This window comes from Watersipora subatra, chromosome 10, assembly GCF_963576615.1.
Source record: "Watersipora subatra chromosome 10, tzWatSuba1.1, whole genome shotgun sequence".
NCBI classification, from domain to species: domain Eukaryota; kingdom Metazoa; phylum Bryozoa; class Gymnolaemata; order Cheilostomatida; family Watersiporidae; genus Watersipora; species Watersipora subatra.
This window is the reverse complement of record NC_088717.1, coordinates 23372732-23391803: the sequence shown is the minus strand read 5'-3', so window position 1 is coordinate 23391803 and position 19072 is coordinate 23372732. Positions and strand designations below refer to the sequence as shown.

Sequence of the window (19072 nt, the reverse complement as noted above, 5' to 3'; positions counted from 1 at the left end):
TGCAATGTTGCTGTCACTGATTACAATAATTATTTCTGTATGTTTACCCAGCAGCTAATTTGCTGGACAGTTTTATGCCATGATATTAGCTTCAAATTTCATGTCAGGAATAATAAGAGGCATTTGGAAGCTTCAGTAACCCTTTTGGTTCTTTGGCTATATCAACACAAACATTTACAATAGTTCTTCTTGTCTAGCAACGACTGGAGTGTACAATATGATGTTCAAATGAAAGACAACAGAGTTAAGCCTGGTTTCCATATAACAGCGCAATGATCATGCGCGGCCCAGTGATCATGCGCAATGAATTTCTTGGGTCGCGACGCAGTGTTTCCATATCACGCGTAGGCGCCATGCTTGCATTGGACAGGGTGGATAATTTCCTTACTTTTTGGTAGGAGAGACATATTTCTTCGGAAAAAAAACAGCCCTCCGTTGCGAAATTGCGATGTCATATGAAAACCAGGCTTACTCTTTCGTACGGGAGACCGATTTCTTCGGAGCCACAGCCCTCCGTTTGAATTGTGAGATAAGTTGAAAAGGTCTAGCGATGTATTGTGGGATACATCATCGCACGCACCCATCGCAAGGATCCATTCTGTCGGATCCTTGCGATCAGCGTACGCACGTCACGCGATCGTCGTGCGCTGACGTTTCCATATCACAGCTGGCCTGCGCACGACGTCGCGCGCCTTGTTGCGCGTCTTGCGCTGTTATATGGAAACCAGGCTTTAGACACGCCTTCACACTAATATTGCTGGCCAGTTGTGTGTTTGTTAGAAATATGATAATTATATGGGCATGCAACACAATATGACTAACGGATTTTGCCAACATGACAGGCTGTTGGTAAAAAACGGAAGCTATCTAAGTAATAACTGTCCTAGCATTGTCTCTTACTCATGAGTCGGAAGATCTCCATTTTTAAGTAAGAGAGCAGTGCATACAATTAATCTTAATAATGACAGTGATGGACTCGTCACTAGAGTGAAGGCTAGTTCACACTGGTTCACGCTATCACACTGGTCCACACTATCACACTGGTTCACACTATCATACTGGTTCACACTATCACACTGGTTCACACTGGTTCAGACTGTCACACTGGTTCACACTGTCACACTGGTTCAGACTATCACACTGGTTCACACTGGTTCAGACTGCCACACCGGTTCACACTATCACACCGGTTCACACGATCACACTGGTTCACACTATCATACTGGTTCACACTATCACACTGGTTCACGCTATCACACTGGTTCACACTATCACACTGGTTCACACTATCACACTGGTTCACGCTATCACACTGGTTCAGACTATCACACTGGTTCACACTGGTTCAGACTGCCACACCGGTTCACACTATCACACCGGTTCACACGATCACACTGGTTCACACTATCATACTGGTTCACACTATCACACTGGTTCACGCTATCACACGGGTTTACACTGGTTCACACTATCACACTGGTTCACGCTATCACACTGGTTCACACTATCACACTGGTTCACACTATCACACTGGTTCACGCTATCACACTGGTTCATGCTATCACACTGGTTCACACTGTCACACTGGTTCACGCTATCACACTGGTTCACGCTATCACACTGGTTCACACTGTCCTTTCGGCAACTATTTGTCGGCCATGTGCACCATAAACCAATAGCATCGTCAAGGCAAGACGGATACTTCAGAAAAGTTTACAGCTGTTAAAATTACCCGATAGTTCAGCGAGCAGCCAAGGCAGCCTGTGCAATGCGCTTCACACTGGGCACCGCAAATCGCTCGATCTATATGTTCTTTCATGACATTTGCTGCGGAAGAGTATTTCATCATTTCCGTGACCACATTGTACAATGAGAGCTCGATATGCGGACTAATCGTCGATGTAAACGCGCATGGTTTGTGATAGTGCGAAAATTTTGATTACAGACGATCATCGAAGTATTGCGTGATTAACCTTGACATACGACAATATATTCTGTTTCACATCCACGAAGGAGGCAGAAATGATTATTGTCAGTGACTCCAAACACAATACACAGGAAACAGTTTTGATAATTACAGTGTCGACTGTGATAAATCATCCAATTTACGCGTTTAAACTAAGGCGTCTTAAGGACACCCAACTTCTGATCGTCTTCATCTTTCTCAGCCGTATCACTAACCTTGCACGCAGGTAAACATTTACTTGGCTGGTGGATACACGCACACATAAACATATAACTTTATTGGCAATAATTTAATTTCAAACAGAAATGTTTTTCCAATTATGTCATACAAGAATCACAAAAAGGCAACAGCCACTAAAACCAAATAAATGGTTTGATATATACTTTTGAAACAACTTTCTGCTAAGAGAACTGATGCTAGATAGAAGATGGTTAGGCAGCTAGCAATGACATTTTTAAAAGTAGTTGTTAGATGTTGTATGCAATTTGTTCATATCACGTAAGTTGAAATGAATTAAAAATCTATAGCTGTCAGGTAAAATGAGGACACAAACCATGAAAATTCTTGAGACGTTCAACTGAAGTAAAATAAACATTTAGCATAGGCAGAGTAAAAAGACGCAGAGATTTAGAAAGATCATTGGTTGGAATAATATATGCAGGAATATGATGGAGATTGGCAATTAGTCGGGATACTCTTCTTGCAACAAAATTAAGTTAGTGACGTATCTTGGAGCTAGACTATAGTCCATGAGTATATTATAAACATTGATGGATAAGAACCTTATTTTCCCCCATCAATGTTATTCACAGCAAACTAGACCATGATACAAACAAAAAAGATGGTTGCGCTTTTGGCTTCTGCCTTCGAATAGCAGCCGAGTAACGTAATAGGTTGGAACAAATTGGGTCAATAATTAGCCAAAGCTTTGGTATCTGGGCAGCGATAGCCTACTAACCTAGTGAAGAACATATATGAAAACGTATCTGTTCCCACATCTGAGGCTAACCAGTAGGAAAAGAGCCTTTCTTTACAATATATTTTTTACTGTGAATTCACGTCTAACCCTGCCCTGACATATGTATGTGGCTGTTTGATGTTGGTTGGATGACATAATAGTGGCTCAATATGTAAATAAGTTCATTCTTTGTAACAGATTCACTAAAATGTGGCAGCAATAACCATAGCCAAGTGAACCGATGGCTTTATTAGTGGGTAGCCACAACCTGTGCCACCACACCGACTGTCCAAACAACGAGCCATCTATTTGTGTTCAACCTGGTACCCATATATTTCACAGCTTTGTCTAGCGAGCAATATATAGGTACATTGAAGTTTTTTTGAGCAATTGCTTGCTTGCACAACCGATGGTCGATCGGAACACTATGCAGGATGGAAATTTCCACAAAATTTCAGAGCCGCAAAGAATTCTAAAAATAGCAACAAAGGTTAAACAGCTCCTATAACAGCCAACTTCTGTTGCCAGGTAAGTAAAGTACGCACTCCTACAACGTCAATAACCCTTTCCAGGAACTTTTACGTTATAGGGAATTTACGTTGCATGTAAATTGTCAAATCTGTTCCAAGATCTTTCTAAACTCACCCTTTTGGTACCAAAAAGGAAAACTAGACTCAACTCTTAATTGGTTGGCTGTATCATAACTGCATTATTATTGGTTTGCATTGACAACTTTTTTCTTTTTTCTGAGCAACTTCACTGGTTTCATAGAACATGATTGCGTCAATTTTACGGAACGTGTTAGACGCTCATTTACAACAATTTGCTTATATTTTGTTTAAACAACAGTCTATTCAGCAAAGCAAAACTAATAACAAATATTTTGTACGTCTACAGTAAGGCACAAAAAATATTTTCACTATAAAGAGCGGTTTTACCTGTTTGCCGTCTATCTGTATCCAGGGATTAAGGTTAGGATAAAAGATAACTTTCAACGATACTCCAACTTGTGACATTCAGATTAGTAGACCAACACTAACCAACACTAACACCTGCACCGATCGATCGCCTTCATGTATTTGCGAACAATTACGCAGTTACATACATATTCTGTTCTGTCGACACATTTGATCATCTATCGACGAACATCAATTTTTTTTCTCGCAACTACAGCGATGTAGGTTACTATTTAAATCGAATTTGAGAACCCACCACGACTTGACACTTTACGTTGTATGAAATGTTTTATGTAGTACAAAGCAAAAACTTCACGTAAATTATTTACGTTATGTGGAACTTACGTTATAGGAGGTTAAGGTTATAGGAGTGTCTACTATGTTACAATAGTTTGTTTTGTAGAATATCAAACAAGTTTACTCTTTCAAGCTTGTGCTGTGGTTTCCTAACATGTTTATAAATCATACAACATTATATTTCACCATCGTGAAAGTATAATAGCGTGCAGACGTTATAGTGATATACAAACATGTTACTCTTGCGAGTGATCGTATAAATGGTTCCAACAAGTGAGTGTTTCATACATTTTATAATTCTCCAAAATTTTTATAATAAATCCTTTTAAACTGATTGTCGATATGAGAAAAAACAAGGTGTCTACCCTTGAAAATTCGTAAACTTGGCTAATATTTAGTGAGCGATTTATTTGAACCCTCAAGCACTTTTCCACACTCATCATCGAAATAAAGTATTATCTTGATAAACATATCATCGGCTGTGGTTGAATGAAACCAAGGGCCAGTTGACAGCGTCTTATATGATGGGTTTTTGTGATAGCGAAATCGTTTGAGAATTGAGAAGTAAACCATCCGACTGATCATTCAGCAAATTTATGATTGGTCGATAAGGAAAATGATTCTGAAAGATTGGCTGATCTATATTTTAGTGAACTATCAGGCAGTGTACACGAGGCTGTAGAATGTTCGACACTTGCGGAGAAACCAGAATCACTAACACGCTAAGCTGTTGTTTCCTGCAGAGACAACAACATGATAATACAGTCAAACTTCTACTTATGATTCTTGCACCATACGATTCTTGCAACACTTGATGCAAAATTTGACATTATTTATGATTCTACACCTAAAGAAACTCAAAAAAAAATTTCTTTCAAAGTTTTCAAATATTGTAGTTTTGTATGTATAACTTATCGGCATTTGTAATCATCAACAAAATGATATTTTTCATTACATGCCGATAGAAACATAATAAAAAGACAGAAATCAGGTATTATTGAGTGATTTGAACAGAAGTGATTTAAAAGTTGGTCATCTAATAGTATTGCATAGGAGCCAGGATAGTGGATTGAAGGTTGTAGTAACAGAAAGTTCATAAACTGAAACATATGACGGTGGATGTATGTGGTGTCACAAATACAGAACGATGTTAGGTAAAGATAAAGCTGATGAAAAAAAAATAAAACAAATTAATAAAAAAACAATAATTAAGGTGAGTTAGTTTAAACTTTACCTAGTCTAAGTAATGGTACACCGCACACATCTATACCACCATCCCTGCCTTTAAACCTGCGTACTGCTAAGCCTATATTTCACTTTAGGTGAAATGACAATAACAACATCTTATCTTTCTTCTTACCCTTAATTCCGCTTTTTACATGCAATTTCCCACATAGTTTTATACAATGCATTTGTTTCAATGTCATGAGCATATTACCTGCAGAGATAAACATAGGCGTTTGGGCTGTCGAATGGATTATATGTGGTGCAGTGCATTTTAATGAATTGATCCTGCTTTAACATACAAAGCAGATCTGAGAATGAATTAACTTTATATGTAGAGACGTGACCATGAATAAACATTCTGTAGCTGAAATATTTTTCAATGAGAATTTTCAAATTGATTTTAAATCGTGAGCTGAAACTGCCAAAACACTAAAAGTTAATTGTGATGAATGTATTTTGATGATGAATCTTCTCTTCTTTTCATATCATCAAAATCGTCTGACAGTGTCGAAGTTGTCTTCTCCTTATAATTGTGTAAGTAAAAGTACAAACTCGTTTAAGAAGTTAAGACCAGTGATTGCGTGCCTTTACAGTGGTGTGAATTCACCATAAAGTTTCAAAGTTCTTTCTGGTATTTCTGGTTCTTTCTGGCCTTTACATCAATGTATCTTCTTGAAGTATATTGCGTATAAGACTTTTTTGTTTCGTTGTAGTTTCACCAGGTAATTAATATACCAACTATAACTACATAAACAATAGGCCATTGAACAGGCCAGTCACAATAACTATAGTCATCAAACACATCAGGTGCCAACTCATGTCAACTCATAGAGTTTAGATGAAACGAGGATGTCAGGATAAGAGTATCAAGAGGAAACAACTCACAGGATCTGCAATTTGTTCCTTCCATTCCGCGACAAGACGCTCCAGTCCTATCGGCTGCCCAATATATATTGCCAGCGTCTACAAGTGGAACACTCTGTCATCTGGCAGCGATAAGGGACCATGGCATGTGCCAAATCTACACCCAAACTATGACCAACCATTATTTATGACACATACAGTGAATGATCAATTCCTAGTATTATGATGCATGCAAGGAAGTAAACCAACCTTCCTTAGCCGTGGTATGTAGGGTGATTTGTTGGGGAGTATCGTATCAGCCCCCATATGCCATATGGGAATAACATCTGGCACTATTTTGCTCTCCGCTATCAATCTACCAACTCCTACAGTAGCCAATCAGTGATCAGAGTTGAGCTACCACAAACCATAACTTTCAAAGTACAATTTTGTATTTTACCAAGTAAGACACGATAAGGCGAGAATAAAACAGTCCTTGAATCCTGCCTTTATGACAGCATAAAAATATTTACATGCATAAAAACACTTTCTCAGCACCTTTAACAACCACAAAATGATTCATTCAGAACAATAATATAAAATGCATTTTCATTTGACTTCCTCATTATGGCAGCCTTGAGAGCCTCAGGCAGCGCTAGCAATCCAATGATTCGGCATTTTAAGCTGCGGTTTTCATGGTTCAAATGGCTCCAAGAAACTTTTAAACTTTTGGGTCCTATGGTTTCCAAACGATAAACTTTAATAGTAATGAGCAAAAAAAAAAACACATTCTCCAGCTATTTGTGCGTATATGGACAGCCATAAAGTTAGCGTTTGCCCCATTAAAATGTATACAGGACATGTTTGGCTATCAAGGTAATAAGGCTAACTCTAAACCTAAAACCGGCAAGTTACTGAAACATAGTCTGATGACTTGATGAACATAGCCTCATGTTCAGACTTTAGCAGGTAATGTAAAAGTATGCGAATTCAAGCAAAAAGTAACGAAGAAACTAGACCAAGTTCTGAATGCAACAAAATGAGGGTGCGAGTACGAGGAAATGAAGTGACTGCATCTCAAGACTCAATGTGTCGTGTTCTGCAGATATAAATGTGTACTTGAGAAAAAATCAATCACCGCATTTCCATGCTTCCAATGGGTTCGGAGTTGCTTCCACTCCGAATCATATAAATAACAAAATCGTAACGCAATCGACAGCATTTTGCTTCGCTAAATTTGTGCGAAGGCGTAAGCTCTGAAAGTAATTTGACATCAAATAAACACTATCATTGATGATTGACCTGAATCAATAATACTCTCCCAAAAGGAGGGAAAAACGTTTCAGCACACAACTCGGGGAATCACTGCTATGAATATGTTCTGCTGCTACACCTTACTGTTTTCCTGCTTAACTTTGTGCCTCTACATTTACATGTCAAGGATGGATTGCTCGTACGAGGATAATGAAATACATTACTTCTTTTAGTGCAAACAGACAACCGTTGAATTAAAAAACGACCATGACCTATAAGCGAGCCAACTTTCGGAATCATACATCACGAATATTGAATAGATCTACCATATATAGTGCAACTGCGAATCGTTAACAGGTAGAGTGCAAGTTCATTGACAGGGGGCAACTCCGAAGGTATTTGAAGCATGGAAACCCAGTGAATATTTTGCATGTCCTTTTCACTGTCGTAGACGCATTTATGCGTTTCTATGGTCGACTGCCGCAGATGCCTTTTTTAGCGACTTGCCAAGCAATTGTGCAGTAACTTAATTTATTATTTGGTGACAACATAACCAACGATCTTTAGGACTTTTATGGTATTCACAGTGTTGTCAGAAAAATTACCTACAAAATTAGCCTAAAATAATGAAGCCCTTTTAAAATTATTGTTTGGGAGTTTCCAGCTTAAAAATGAACATATTCCAAACATCAACCATCAAATCATCATTTTTTATTTACAAAGGAAAACATAATGAATATCAATGAAAGAAATATCATATCATTCATTCTGAGTATATTGAGTATATTATTCTGAGCCCTTTTACTGGCTTGGCTGTAGCAACCCCCCTAAAGTAGCAAATTCACTGACAGTGCCCCATGGTCTGAAAACCCCCCTAAAACGTGATTTTGGGCCGAACCTAACAGGCCTTTTAGGGGGGAGTATCAGTCCTGGGGCAGTAGGCCGATGGCTAAATTTGTACATGGACGGCAGCGAAAGGGTTAAAACAACTTGTATGCTCAGAAATTCCAAGTGCTCGCACTTACATGTAGCTAAGTCTGCTTTGGATACTAAACAGACTGTGGTCAACTGCAGCAAGCAGATTGTGCAAGACAGTTGGGCCTATACGCCGTCTTATTCCTTCAATAAACTTTACATATTTGAAAAAAATGACACGCTATTGTAGCAATTGGCCAATTAATATGATTCATTGATTGCTCACTTCCTGGTTGATGAAATAAGAGTTATTGTATATATTCTGGTTTATTGATTTGATTGATTAGATGTGAAAACCTAAAATATTCACTTGCTCTGCGCAGTAAAATTTAACCTTTTTATAGTAAAATCCGATTTTATGATCATACTTACCATACAGTTACTATAGACCCACCCTTCCTTCCCACGGGAGTTGCCTTCTCTCTGCGTGCAATGGATTCACAAAACTAAGCTTGCGCAGTCGGAAGCGGATAAGGATGGGTCAAGGAAATTTTTTTTTTGTTCGCCAAGCTAAAGCAAAGCTAAATTCGAACAATTACGCATATAGTAACTGTATGGAAGTATGTGAAATAAAATCTCATTTTCTGTAGTAACCCACCATACATGTATAGAATACGTAACATTTAAATTTATGCGTTGATAAACTTGGCTTTAAGGAGAAAATAACTAAAAAAATAAGTAACCCTTATTCAAACCTAATAGGTAACAAGTACTCAATTTACTGTTTATATTGATGTATTGTAAACTACTTGACTAGTGAAAAAGCTTGGATGATAGGTTTTACAACTTTCCTCATCTATAAAGAGTTTGTATGGCATCGTGAAAGCAATATACAGTCAAACATGGATAACTCGCCCATGGATAGCTCGAACACATGGTTAATTCGAACGGTTTCTTTGGTCCGTTCCCACGTAATGATAAATTGCTATAGATAACTCGAACTCAACACTGTTAATTCAAACTGTTTTTTTTGCCCAACGGCTACCGAAACGGTTGTTATCGCTTTAGAAAATCACTTTATTCAAAGCCATAGAGGTAAACTTCATCTTTTCGTAATTCATAAGCATCGTTATTACCACCATCGACAAAATATTTTTGTCAACGACTTTTCTAAAGGTTTGGTGAAATTTGATTTATACTGCTATACGATGAATAGCACGGGCTAGCCGGGTCACGCGCGCAAGGATTTTCGCCACGCACATACAAAACAAAAATCGCATGTTGTTTTCATTTTGTATGTGCGTGGCGAAAATCCTTGAGTGCGTGACCCAGCTAGCCCGTGATGAATAGTTTTCCGACATGGATTCCGAGTTGAATCAACGTCGGAATGTTGAATGTTTAAAACGCCTTAAAAATTGTTGTAATTAAACGTATACGTTGTCTGAGCTACAAAAAACTATTCATCGTTTGACCTAAACACAGAATACGTGTGTACATTCAATAAGTATCTATTAAAAAAGCGTGAGTGATATAGAATGTACTGTAAAACCTCGTAAAACTTCTAATTGAACTGCCTCGGAGTGTTGCTCTCAACGAATCCCAGGTAAAGTAAGGTAATCTTTGCATAAACTTCAAGAAAAAACGGCAAAATTTATCGTGGGTAAAACCCCAAAAGAAAAAAATGTCTTTGCTTTTGAGCATTTCAACAACGATCAAGTTTTGCCAATGTCAATCTGAAAAACATCCTGGCAATAATATCACCTCAAACAACAAACCAATCTCAAGTGATAGAAAAATCTCTATACTTTTTCATAAAAACGTTTTAAACTTTACATTAGAAGCATTTAATTTGAAACAAGCCATTTGTGCTTTTGATTTATATTATAGTTTGAATATGTACATGTATTTACTAATAAATAAGTAAATATATGGACTTGTGACAGTGCTCTGATAACTTGAACGCTTTGATAATTCAAACACTTTTGCTCGGTCTCTTGAAGTTTGAGTTATCCATGTTTGACTGTATATATATATATATAGAGTATGTGGGGGATGATTCCACATACTCTACACTATCCTGTATGCCACCTTCTCAGCCCTAAAACAATGGGTTTGGGATTTGCTAGAAATGGCTGACTGGAGTCAGCAAGGCTATTGTAATTCAGCCTATACGATGAACTTGTTAAATCAATTCGAGTGCTTTTGGTGGAGTCTGGTGAAACTTGGAGAGGTGAGTTTAACATATTAAAGAAATGAAGATTTGATAGACCCTCCAGTATTACAACTGTAACTATAATTACAGTTACTGTGGTCAGTCGAAACAAGCTAGTCAAGTACATCATTTATAGCTGTAATCAATTTATCAGATAAAAATGGCTTGGACAAGTTTGAGCTTGTTTATCACTAGTAGTACTTGAGACGGTTCCACAATAACTAGCCAGTGACAAGAGAGAATGCTTCACGACCTTAGTTCTTCTACGCTGAACCACTTACATATTTAACCACTTCCAACACTTACTTCCAACACTTGAAGCATTCACTTCAGTCACATACTTACCCCACTTCAGTCTTTGTGACTCATCCATAGTTACTTTACCTACAAGACAGTTACAGCAGTAAGCCAACATATCAGGTTATAATCTAACTAAAAAGAAATCACTATTCAATAAGCAGACTGCCGTAACAAAGTTACAACTTGATTGTTATAGTTACAAATAACCACAAAGAATTTTAATTCAAGTGACCAGTGTTCGATGAAAGTGCTGATTTCTAGCACATTTAAAAAAGGCATCATCACATTAAAGCCATAATTTGCCTGACATACCAGGTCAACCAGCACAGAGGTATAGAGTGAGAATGACAACTATATACTCAAATGATCTTAGACCAGGAGTTCATCATTACATATTCTAGAGCTGGCCACGCAGCTATCTAAGGACACCATATTAGAAACCTGTATATCAAGGTCAAATATAATATATCAAGGTCAAATGAAAGAAACGGTGAGTGCAACAAATAACCATTTCATCACTATTAGGAAATGAGTTGCATTGTGTGCTAAACGACGCCCAACATATCTTATAAATTACAATAAATTTGAGCGAAAACATAAAATAGTTAGAGTTGTTAAACCTTGCCAAATAATTATATGAGGGCAGACAACTCCGCATCGCAGTAAACATGCAAGATTAGGACATTACACGGTCTTTAATTCCAGGCATTATTTTAATAAAAAATTGAATAGTGATTTAAATTGCTAAATTAGCCCAAATGCTTATCAAAATGATACAGATTTGAATGCAAGTAGGGAAAGCTGTTAGCGGAAAGCCAGACCTTCCAAAACCTTGATAAGTGTGGTTGATATAAATATATATAAAAACCTACTCATGCTATAGACAGTACTGTTTCAGCTATAAAAGCCTCATCAGTGCAGCTCAGAGCCAGCAAGAGAGACAAATTTCATTGCCAATGAGAGTTGATTTCCTGCCACAAAACTGAAACAACTAGGTTGCCTCACAGACTTAAAAGTCAATTCGCTGACACTAAAGTGCTCAAACTACAAATGTGATGAGCTTTGCAGTATGACTAATATATATATATATATATATATATATATATATATATATATATATATATATATATATATATATATATATATATATGTATATGCTCATCACTTTTGTGATTTGAGCACTCTGGTGCCAGCACATTGATTTTCTAAAAGTCTGTGAGGCAACCTAGTTGTTTCATGGCAGGAAATCAACTCTCATTGGTAATGGGATTTGTGTCCCTTGCCTAAACTCTGAGCTGCACTGATGAGGCTTCAATAGCCGAAACAGTACTGTCTGTAGCATGAGTATATGCTCCCTTACTTCGGTTTGGTTGAGCACTCTGTGAGAGGTGCGGCACTATTAGCCTTTGTGCAAAGCACATCACTTTTGTGATTTGAGCACTCTGGTGCCAGCACATTGATTTTCTAAAAGTCTGTGAGGCAACCTAGTTGTTTCATGGCAGGAAATCAACTCTCATTGGTAATGGGATTTGTGTCCCTTGCCTAAACTCTGAGCTGCACTGATGAGGCTTCAATAGCCGAAACAGTACTGTCTGTAGCATGAGTATATGCTCCCTTACTTCGGTTTGGTTGAGCACTCTGTGAGAGGTGCGGCACTATTAGCCTTTGTGCAAAGCACATCACTTTTGTGATTTGAGCACTCTGGTGCCAGCACATTGATTTTCTCAAAGTCTGTGAGGCAACCTAGTTGTTTCATGGCAGGAAATCAACTCTCATTGGTAATGGGATTTGTGTCCCTTGCCTAAGCTCTGAGCTGCACTGATGAGGCTTCAATAGCCGAAACAGTACTGTCTGTAGCATGAGTCTGTAACATATATATATATATATATATATATATATATATTATGTCAGTAGCTGACAGATAAGTAAACTATTTAATTTTCCAATTCATATATATATACATGTATATATATACATATATATATAAACCTATATATTTACCGAGAGATTATACTTTGATAAGTGTGGTTGATTGAACATCTAATCTCTCAATAAGATGAGGCAACTTTGCTTCCCTCGAAAAGCGGCAAAAAAAGTAAAGACAAATCTATAGTAAAAAAGGCCCGACCACACTAAAATGTCATAATCAGATATACTCGCTATCATGAGTGAACGATTCCTTTTATTTTTCCACACTTTCCTCAAACGTTTAGTTCCAAATGCATACATTTTAGTTACCATGCCTTTGCACCCAGTCACTAGAATACCCACATTGGTATTCTAAGCATGTTGGATTGAAAAGCTTATAACTCCATTTTCAAAAGCAGTGGATGAGAATGAGGGAACAACTCCAGTATATGGAAAACCGACAACATTCACCCATGCACATATATAATGGAGAATGTATGTTTAGTAGTTTATGAAAATAATACTTCTGCCTAAAGCAGTACCAAGAGTATATAAGCAACATATCAGGAAGTTAGATCGACGTCACTACACGAATATGCGCCATGGAGTATAAAGATAACCTCATGAGCACATAAGTTTAACTGTTGCATGTACTGCTTGATTTGACCATCTTGAGATGCTTCAAGATTAAAATCGACAAAACTTTATAGCCCTTAAAACGCTCAGATCATCTTGGATTAAACGGCTAGTAATACTGGCTCACAGCATTCTCGAGTGGCAATATCCAGATAATGCATGGTTTTCAATTACAATATCCATATAATGCATGGTTTTCAATTACAATATCCATATAATGCATGGTTTTCAATTACAATATCCCGATAACATACGGTCTTTAATTACAATATCCCGATAACACAAGGTCTTCAATTACAATATTCAGATATTGTATGGTTTTCAACTACGATATCTAGACAACACTTGGTCTTAAATTACAGTATCCAAATAACGCATGGTCTTTAATTACAATATCCAGATAACACATGATCTTCAATTACAATATTCAGATAACACATGGCCTTTAATTCCATATACAGTCAAACCATTACATACACGAAATTATGTAATGATGAAGGTGCGATAAAGACGTCTAATGTTGCAAAGAGACTGACAGAATAGAGACGTGTAACGCTGCAACTTGAACACAATAGCCAATACCAACTATAGCAACTAGTAACATCCTTTTGCATGTATATTTTTCCTCAGCATTTTAATCACAAAGAAATTTTGATGATTTTAATATTGAAACATAATTGCCGTCAGATTATCATAAACATAAAAAAATCGCAAATGATAAAAAAATACTGATACTTTCTGAAAAAGTCACTAAAACTTTGGGCAAGCTCCTTTTTAAAGGTTATTCAACTAAAATACCAATGCCCATAAATGCCATTCAGCTGAGGAGTACAGTTTCGGAAGTTTTATGACAAATTCTCATCTACAACTAAAGCACTAAAATCAACTAGACAAGCGTGCGACTGCAAAACTTAGGCTGCAAAACTGTGAAAGACATCAGCATTATGAAATGCTTGTCAACCAGTGTCATTCAGCAAAGTACTCCTCTGCAAAAGACACTGGAAGGGAGGGGGGGAGGGTTCATACACAAGCTTAATATTTTGCCCTTGACATTTATGGTTTTGGCATAAATGTCAAGGGTATATATGTCAAATGTCAATGGTCTTGGCATAAATGTCAAACAAATTCTATTTGTTTGACATCTATAGCACAAATAATATTTTACCACTTGTAATATAAACTGTTTAAATTTTTGTTATTCATTTTAATAAATTTACCATTCAAATAATTTTGATTCTGAATTACATAGTATTACAGTTAATTTAGAGCATATTTTTTATGACGATGAAAAGCATTCTTTCAACGTACTGTAAATCTTTTTTTTAAAAACGTACTCGCTGTAAGACAACGAGCTAATAAGGGCAAACTAACATGCATTAATATCAAGCACTTCTAATATGCCAGCATCAGCAACATTAAGAAACAAACTCGCTTGATATTTCCTAGCCTCAGCTCGGCGCACAAACTTATCAACGGAATGTACCCACTGTGACTTACCCTCTGGAAAAATGTGTACCCAGTGACCTTCGTTTAACCTTTTAAGAATGAAGTCCATGCCCTGCTGATAAACACCATGACCTCTCACAACGGGCACGCAATGACCTCTTCCAAAGAGAAAGGAGTACAACCGGTTAGTGAAGCAAATTTCAGCAGCGACAGGCACCCATCTCATCTGGCCTGATGCCAACTGCTTCCATGACAGAAGGGCTGAAAAACCAAAGCAACAAGTAGAAGTAATACAGGTATTTGTAGTCAACACAACAGGAAACAGTCAACAGAAAACATTCAACAGGAAACCAACAACTCCTATGAAATCGTTCAGATATCCGCCGCAAAAACTCGACAAATACGCTGATTTAAATGCAGTTTTATATAATTCGCTTCTTCTTGAGCCGTTGTGCCTAAACGTGTTTGAGTGGTACTGAGCTACATTAATGAATAAACTGTCGCAGTTAGTAGTAGACCTGAACAAGGCCTAAATAGGAAACCTTGCACTCAGCTATGCTGACGATGGTTAGCTTTAAGGTTGATTTGCAACAAAATTCACATTACAGTTATTTGATATGAAAAGATTCACCATGTCTTACTCTGTTGTGTTGTAGGTGCAAAATATGTGGGAATGTGATTACAAGCTCTTAAAAGCTGAAAAACGAACAGTTAATCGCAGCCACATGAGACCGCCGTAGTTTGGATTCTCTTTCCAAAACGGCTCAAATGTGATGTAGTGGTTACAAGATGGTTTCTGTTTACGCTTTCATGCAACCTCATTCGTCGAAATATTTTCACAAATATACTTCACTCATTCAATAAAACCATGTCTATTGTTCTTATGCGTCTATTTTATCGTCATTGTAATGCTGTCACTTTTAGCAGTGATATCTTATAACTTGCCGTAAAAATTCATTTAATTTTTTAACCTTACCTCGAAGGAGTACATATCATTGTCTGATAATCATGACGAGCCTGTTGGTCACCTGTGATAATCGAAAAGTGCTGCAAAAATTATTTGCGAAGTATTGGGTCACATGATCAGATTACGACTTGACGATTTGATCAAGCCGAAACAAAACTGTAAAGTAGCGAGCATCTATATTTGCTCCGGGGTCTTCGGTAAAACCCGAAGTGTTTGTCATAAACTAGTGCTACGATAAGTTTTATATTGAGCGTTTCATTTGCCTTTCAATTCACGTGAGAACATCACGTGACAAGACAATAACCAAACTGTAATGACTACGTCGGATAAATAAACAGATTCCAATCTACGGCGGCTTTTCGTTTTTGAGCTTTTAAGAGCTTGTAATCACATTTCCACATATTTGGCACCTACAACACAACAGAGTAAGACATGGTGAATCTTTTGATACGAAATAACTGTAATATGAATTTTGTTGCAAGTCAACCTTCAAGCATCCAGAATAATTGCATAGTTGATCCGTGAGAATCTAAGAATTTTAGATGAAAATTATTACAGAGCTAGCTGTGCTACTTAGCGCTGTCCGAGGATTAAAAATTAGCTTCTAAACAATGAGAGGTAATGAAAATTGCCTGCCACTTGCTATTAGCCTAGCACACTGCCATTGGATAATTTGAGTAAGCTTACTACTAAGAGCTAGGGCTTCTCATGACGTTACACTATCACATTACGTCGTGACGGAAAGCGGTAGCGTATTTGCTCCCATATATTGACATATCGCCTAATGAATACAACAAGCTCGTGTGGCTGAAATGGTAAGGCATCGGAGATCAAATTTTTTGCGATACGGATTCTTTATTCCAAGATTTTAACAGCTATAGCTAGAACAACACACAAACCCGCATACACACAAATTTGAAAAAATATATAGATTGATAAAAACAAAACACTTACAGCCCCAAAGAAAAGGATCATCCAGGCATGATCGGTGGTTTGATATGGTAAGCAATGATCTACTCGTGCAGCCTTTGATCTTCTGCTGCACTTGTCTCTCCTCAACAATCGTGCGAAAGGACTTGCCATTGTATAAAATCTTATTGTTGAACGGCCTTGCTGCAATTTGATAATGTCAGTTGAAGATTCTTTTTATATGTAGCTACATGTATATAGATAAAAATATACCTACTATAAAGAATTTCCTTTCGTACTACAAGAGCCACATTACCCCGCTAGTGGTCATTACAATTAGCGAATGAAACATTAAGCTTAAAATGATTACAAAGAAAGAACTACAGAGCGCCAAATTAAAAAATTTAAAAGGAGCAACCAGCGACTAGAAATTTGAACTGTGAACAACAAAATGGAGATCAAAATTTTCAGAAAAAGCATCTGACAGTTGAAAAAAGTACATCTGAGCTCAAATTGCTGTTTTTACACATACAAAATGGGAATTTGTCTGGACATTCACCCAAACGTAAGACTAAGGCCACCTCAATAAAAAATAAATTGAGGATGATAAAACCCACAGAATTTGATTTATATAAAAGTAAAACCACTAAAACTATGCATAGGCCTATAGCAGTGATTATTAAAATTTACTCGAACATATCGGGTTTGCAAATCAACTATAGGTTTTTAGTCTAAAGATATATGATTAGCAACAAAAGATAAAATCAGTCAAAGTTGCACAGCTCTTAAGAAACAGCCACACTCGCTACGGTAACAAGTAGTTCAATGGGCTAATGTAAATTCGCCTCATATTAGATTTTTTACATTGAGTTTAAACTTTCAACGAAAGAGGTTCGCCAGTGTTATCCATTACACAAGAAAAAATGATCACATTACAACTGAGTAAAATCTATGTGCAACATCTTTATATATTTGCCAGTTTCTCATTGGCAAACATACGGTAATGCAATGAGTGGTTTGAAGCACAACATTTTTAATTAAATTTTAGCAAATAATGCTAACAAATGTAAGTTTGTTATATTGACATTTCACTAAAACTCGATACAGACACGGAATGGAACAGATTGCTGGATTTACATACATTATGCTGTTGCTTGAAAATACAAAGACACCGCCAAAGAATGGATTAAGCCTAGAAGTTGTACACACAATACACACAACGGGATGTACAGATAGCAAACCAAACCAACAACAAGACCCCTGAAGGCATCCAAAGTCCAATAATTTAAATGCAGCAACAAGCTAATTAAGAACTCTAAACTTAGAAGAATCAACGACCAAGAGAAGCTGAATGTCATTCTCCTTCCAGCTAAACACCGGACATTGACAAAATCATTTGAATATACCATCTCATTAATCTGGTGAATTTCCATTGACGTACTAGAAGACAGTGCTCCCTCAATGACCAACCACAGTAATATAGAGACACAACCCTTAACCCTTATACATCTACTCTCAGGCTAATCAAATGCCTATGAAAAGAAACACTTATAGTAGTTCATCCCTTTTTTCTCGCTCTTTTGACTGTTACCTCTTGTAGACGTACAAGACAGATACAGCTGTTGACGTAAGAGATACTTTATTACTTAGCTTTTATTACTTATTGTTGCTTTTGCTTTATTTTAGAATTTTACTATTTATGTATTAAGGTTTTGGTTTATGAGAATAAAGAGTACTTCTATTGCTACACTGACATCTAATAAATAGCATATTTAGACTTGCACTAAATATTTGGGTCAAGTCCTATAAATTGAACTCGCAATTCTTGGCAACCATAATAAGGCGGCGTGCCTTCGGAGACATTAATCATAAAAGCATAGTCTGGATAAAGTGAGACAGGGTAATCACTAATCACTGATGTTAGTGTGGTGTTCGAGTGAGTAAATTCCCTAAACACCACACATAACAAGTTAAAGATAAAGTAATGAATTACAAAAACTGTTTTGTAACCAAACTGCATACTCACACATCCAAAGCTTGGCTAGACCAAATACGATTGCTTGAGGAATTATGTTGCTTGGTTTTCCAAATTTCCATTCTTTCACTTGACCTTTGAAAGGCCATTCGATTTTTGTAAGGTCAACCATACAGGTCGCTCTTTTTTTCACACAAAAATTTAAAATTGGTTAAAGAAAACAAGAATGCAATAAAAACGTAGAGTGTGTACTATTTTACATTCGATTAATTGACTGTAATCAACAGCAGGAGCGCTTTCACG

At 37.0% G+C, this 19072-nt stretch overlaps 1 protein-coding gene across 1 annotated transcript in view; it reads right to left on the bottom strand.

Annotated features, from left to right (window-relative positions):
• LOC137407412 (tafazzin-like) overlaps positions 1 to 19072 on the bottom strand; it is a 23062-nt gene extending 3990 nt beyond the window's left edge. Inside the window, exons 1-6 of the mRNA XM_068094062.1 lie at positions 18821 to 19072; positions 16840 to 16998; positions 14970 to 15179; positions 10974 to 11012; positions 6518 to 6633; positions 6290 to 6367 (exon numbers count right to left, since the gene is read on the bottom strand). Of these exons, the coding sequence (XP_067950163.1) occupies positions 6290 to 6367; positions 6518 to 6633; positions 10974 to 11012; positions 14970 to 15179; positions 16840 to 16998; positions 18821 to 18941 (723 nt within the window). The 5' untranslated portion in view covers positions 18942 to 19072. The remainder of the gene's footprint in view (positions 1 to 6289; positions 6368 to 6517; positions 6634 to 10973; positions 11013 to 14969; positions 15180 to 16839; positions 16999 to 18820) is intronic.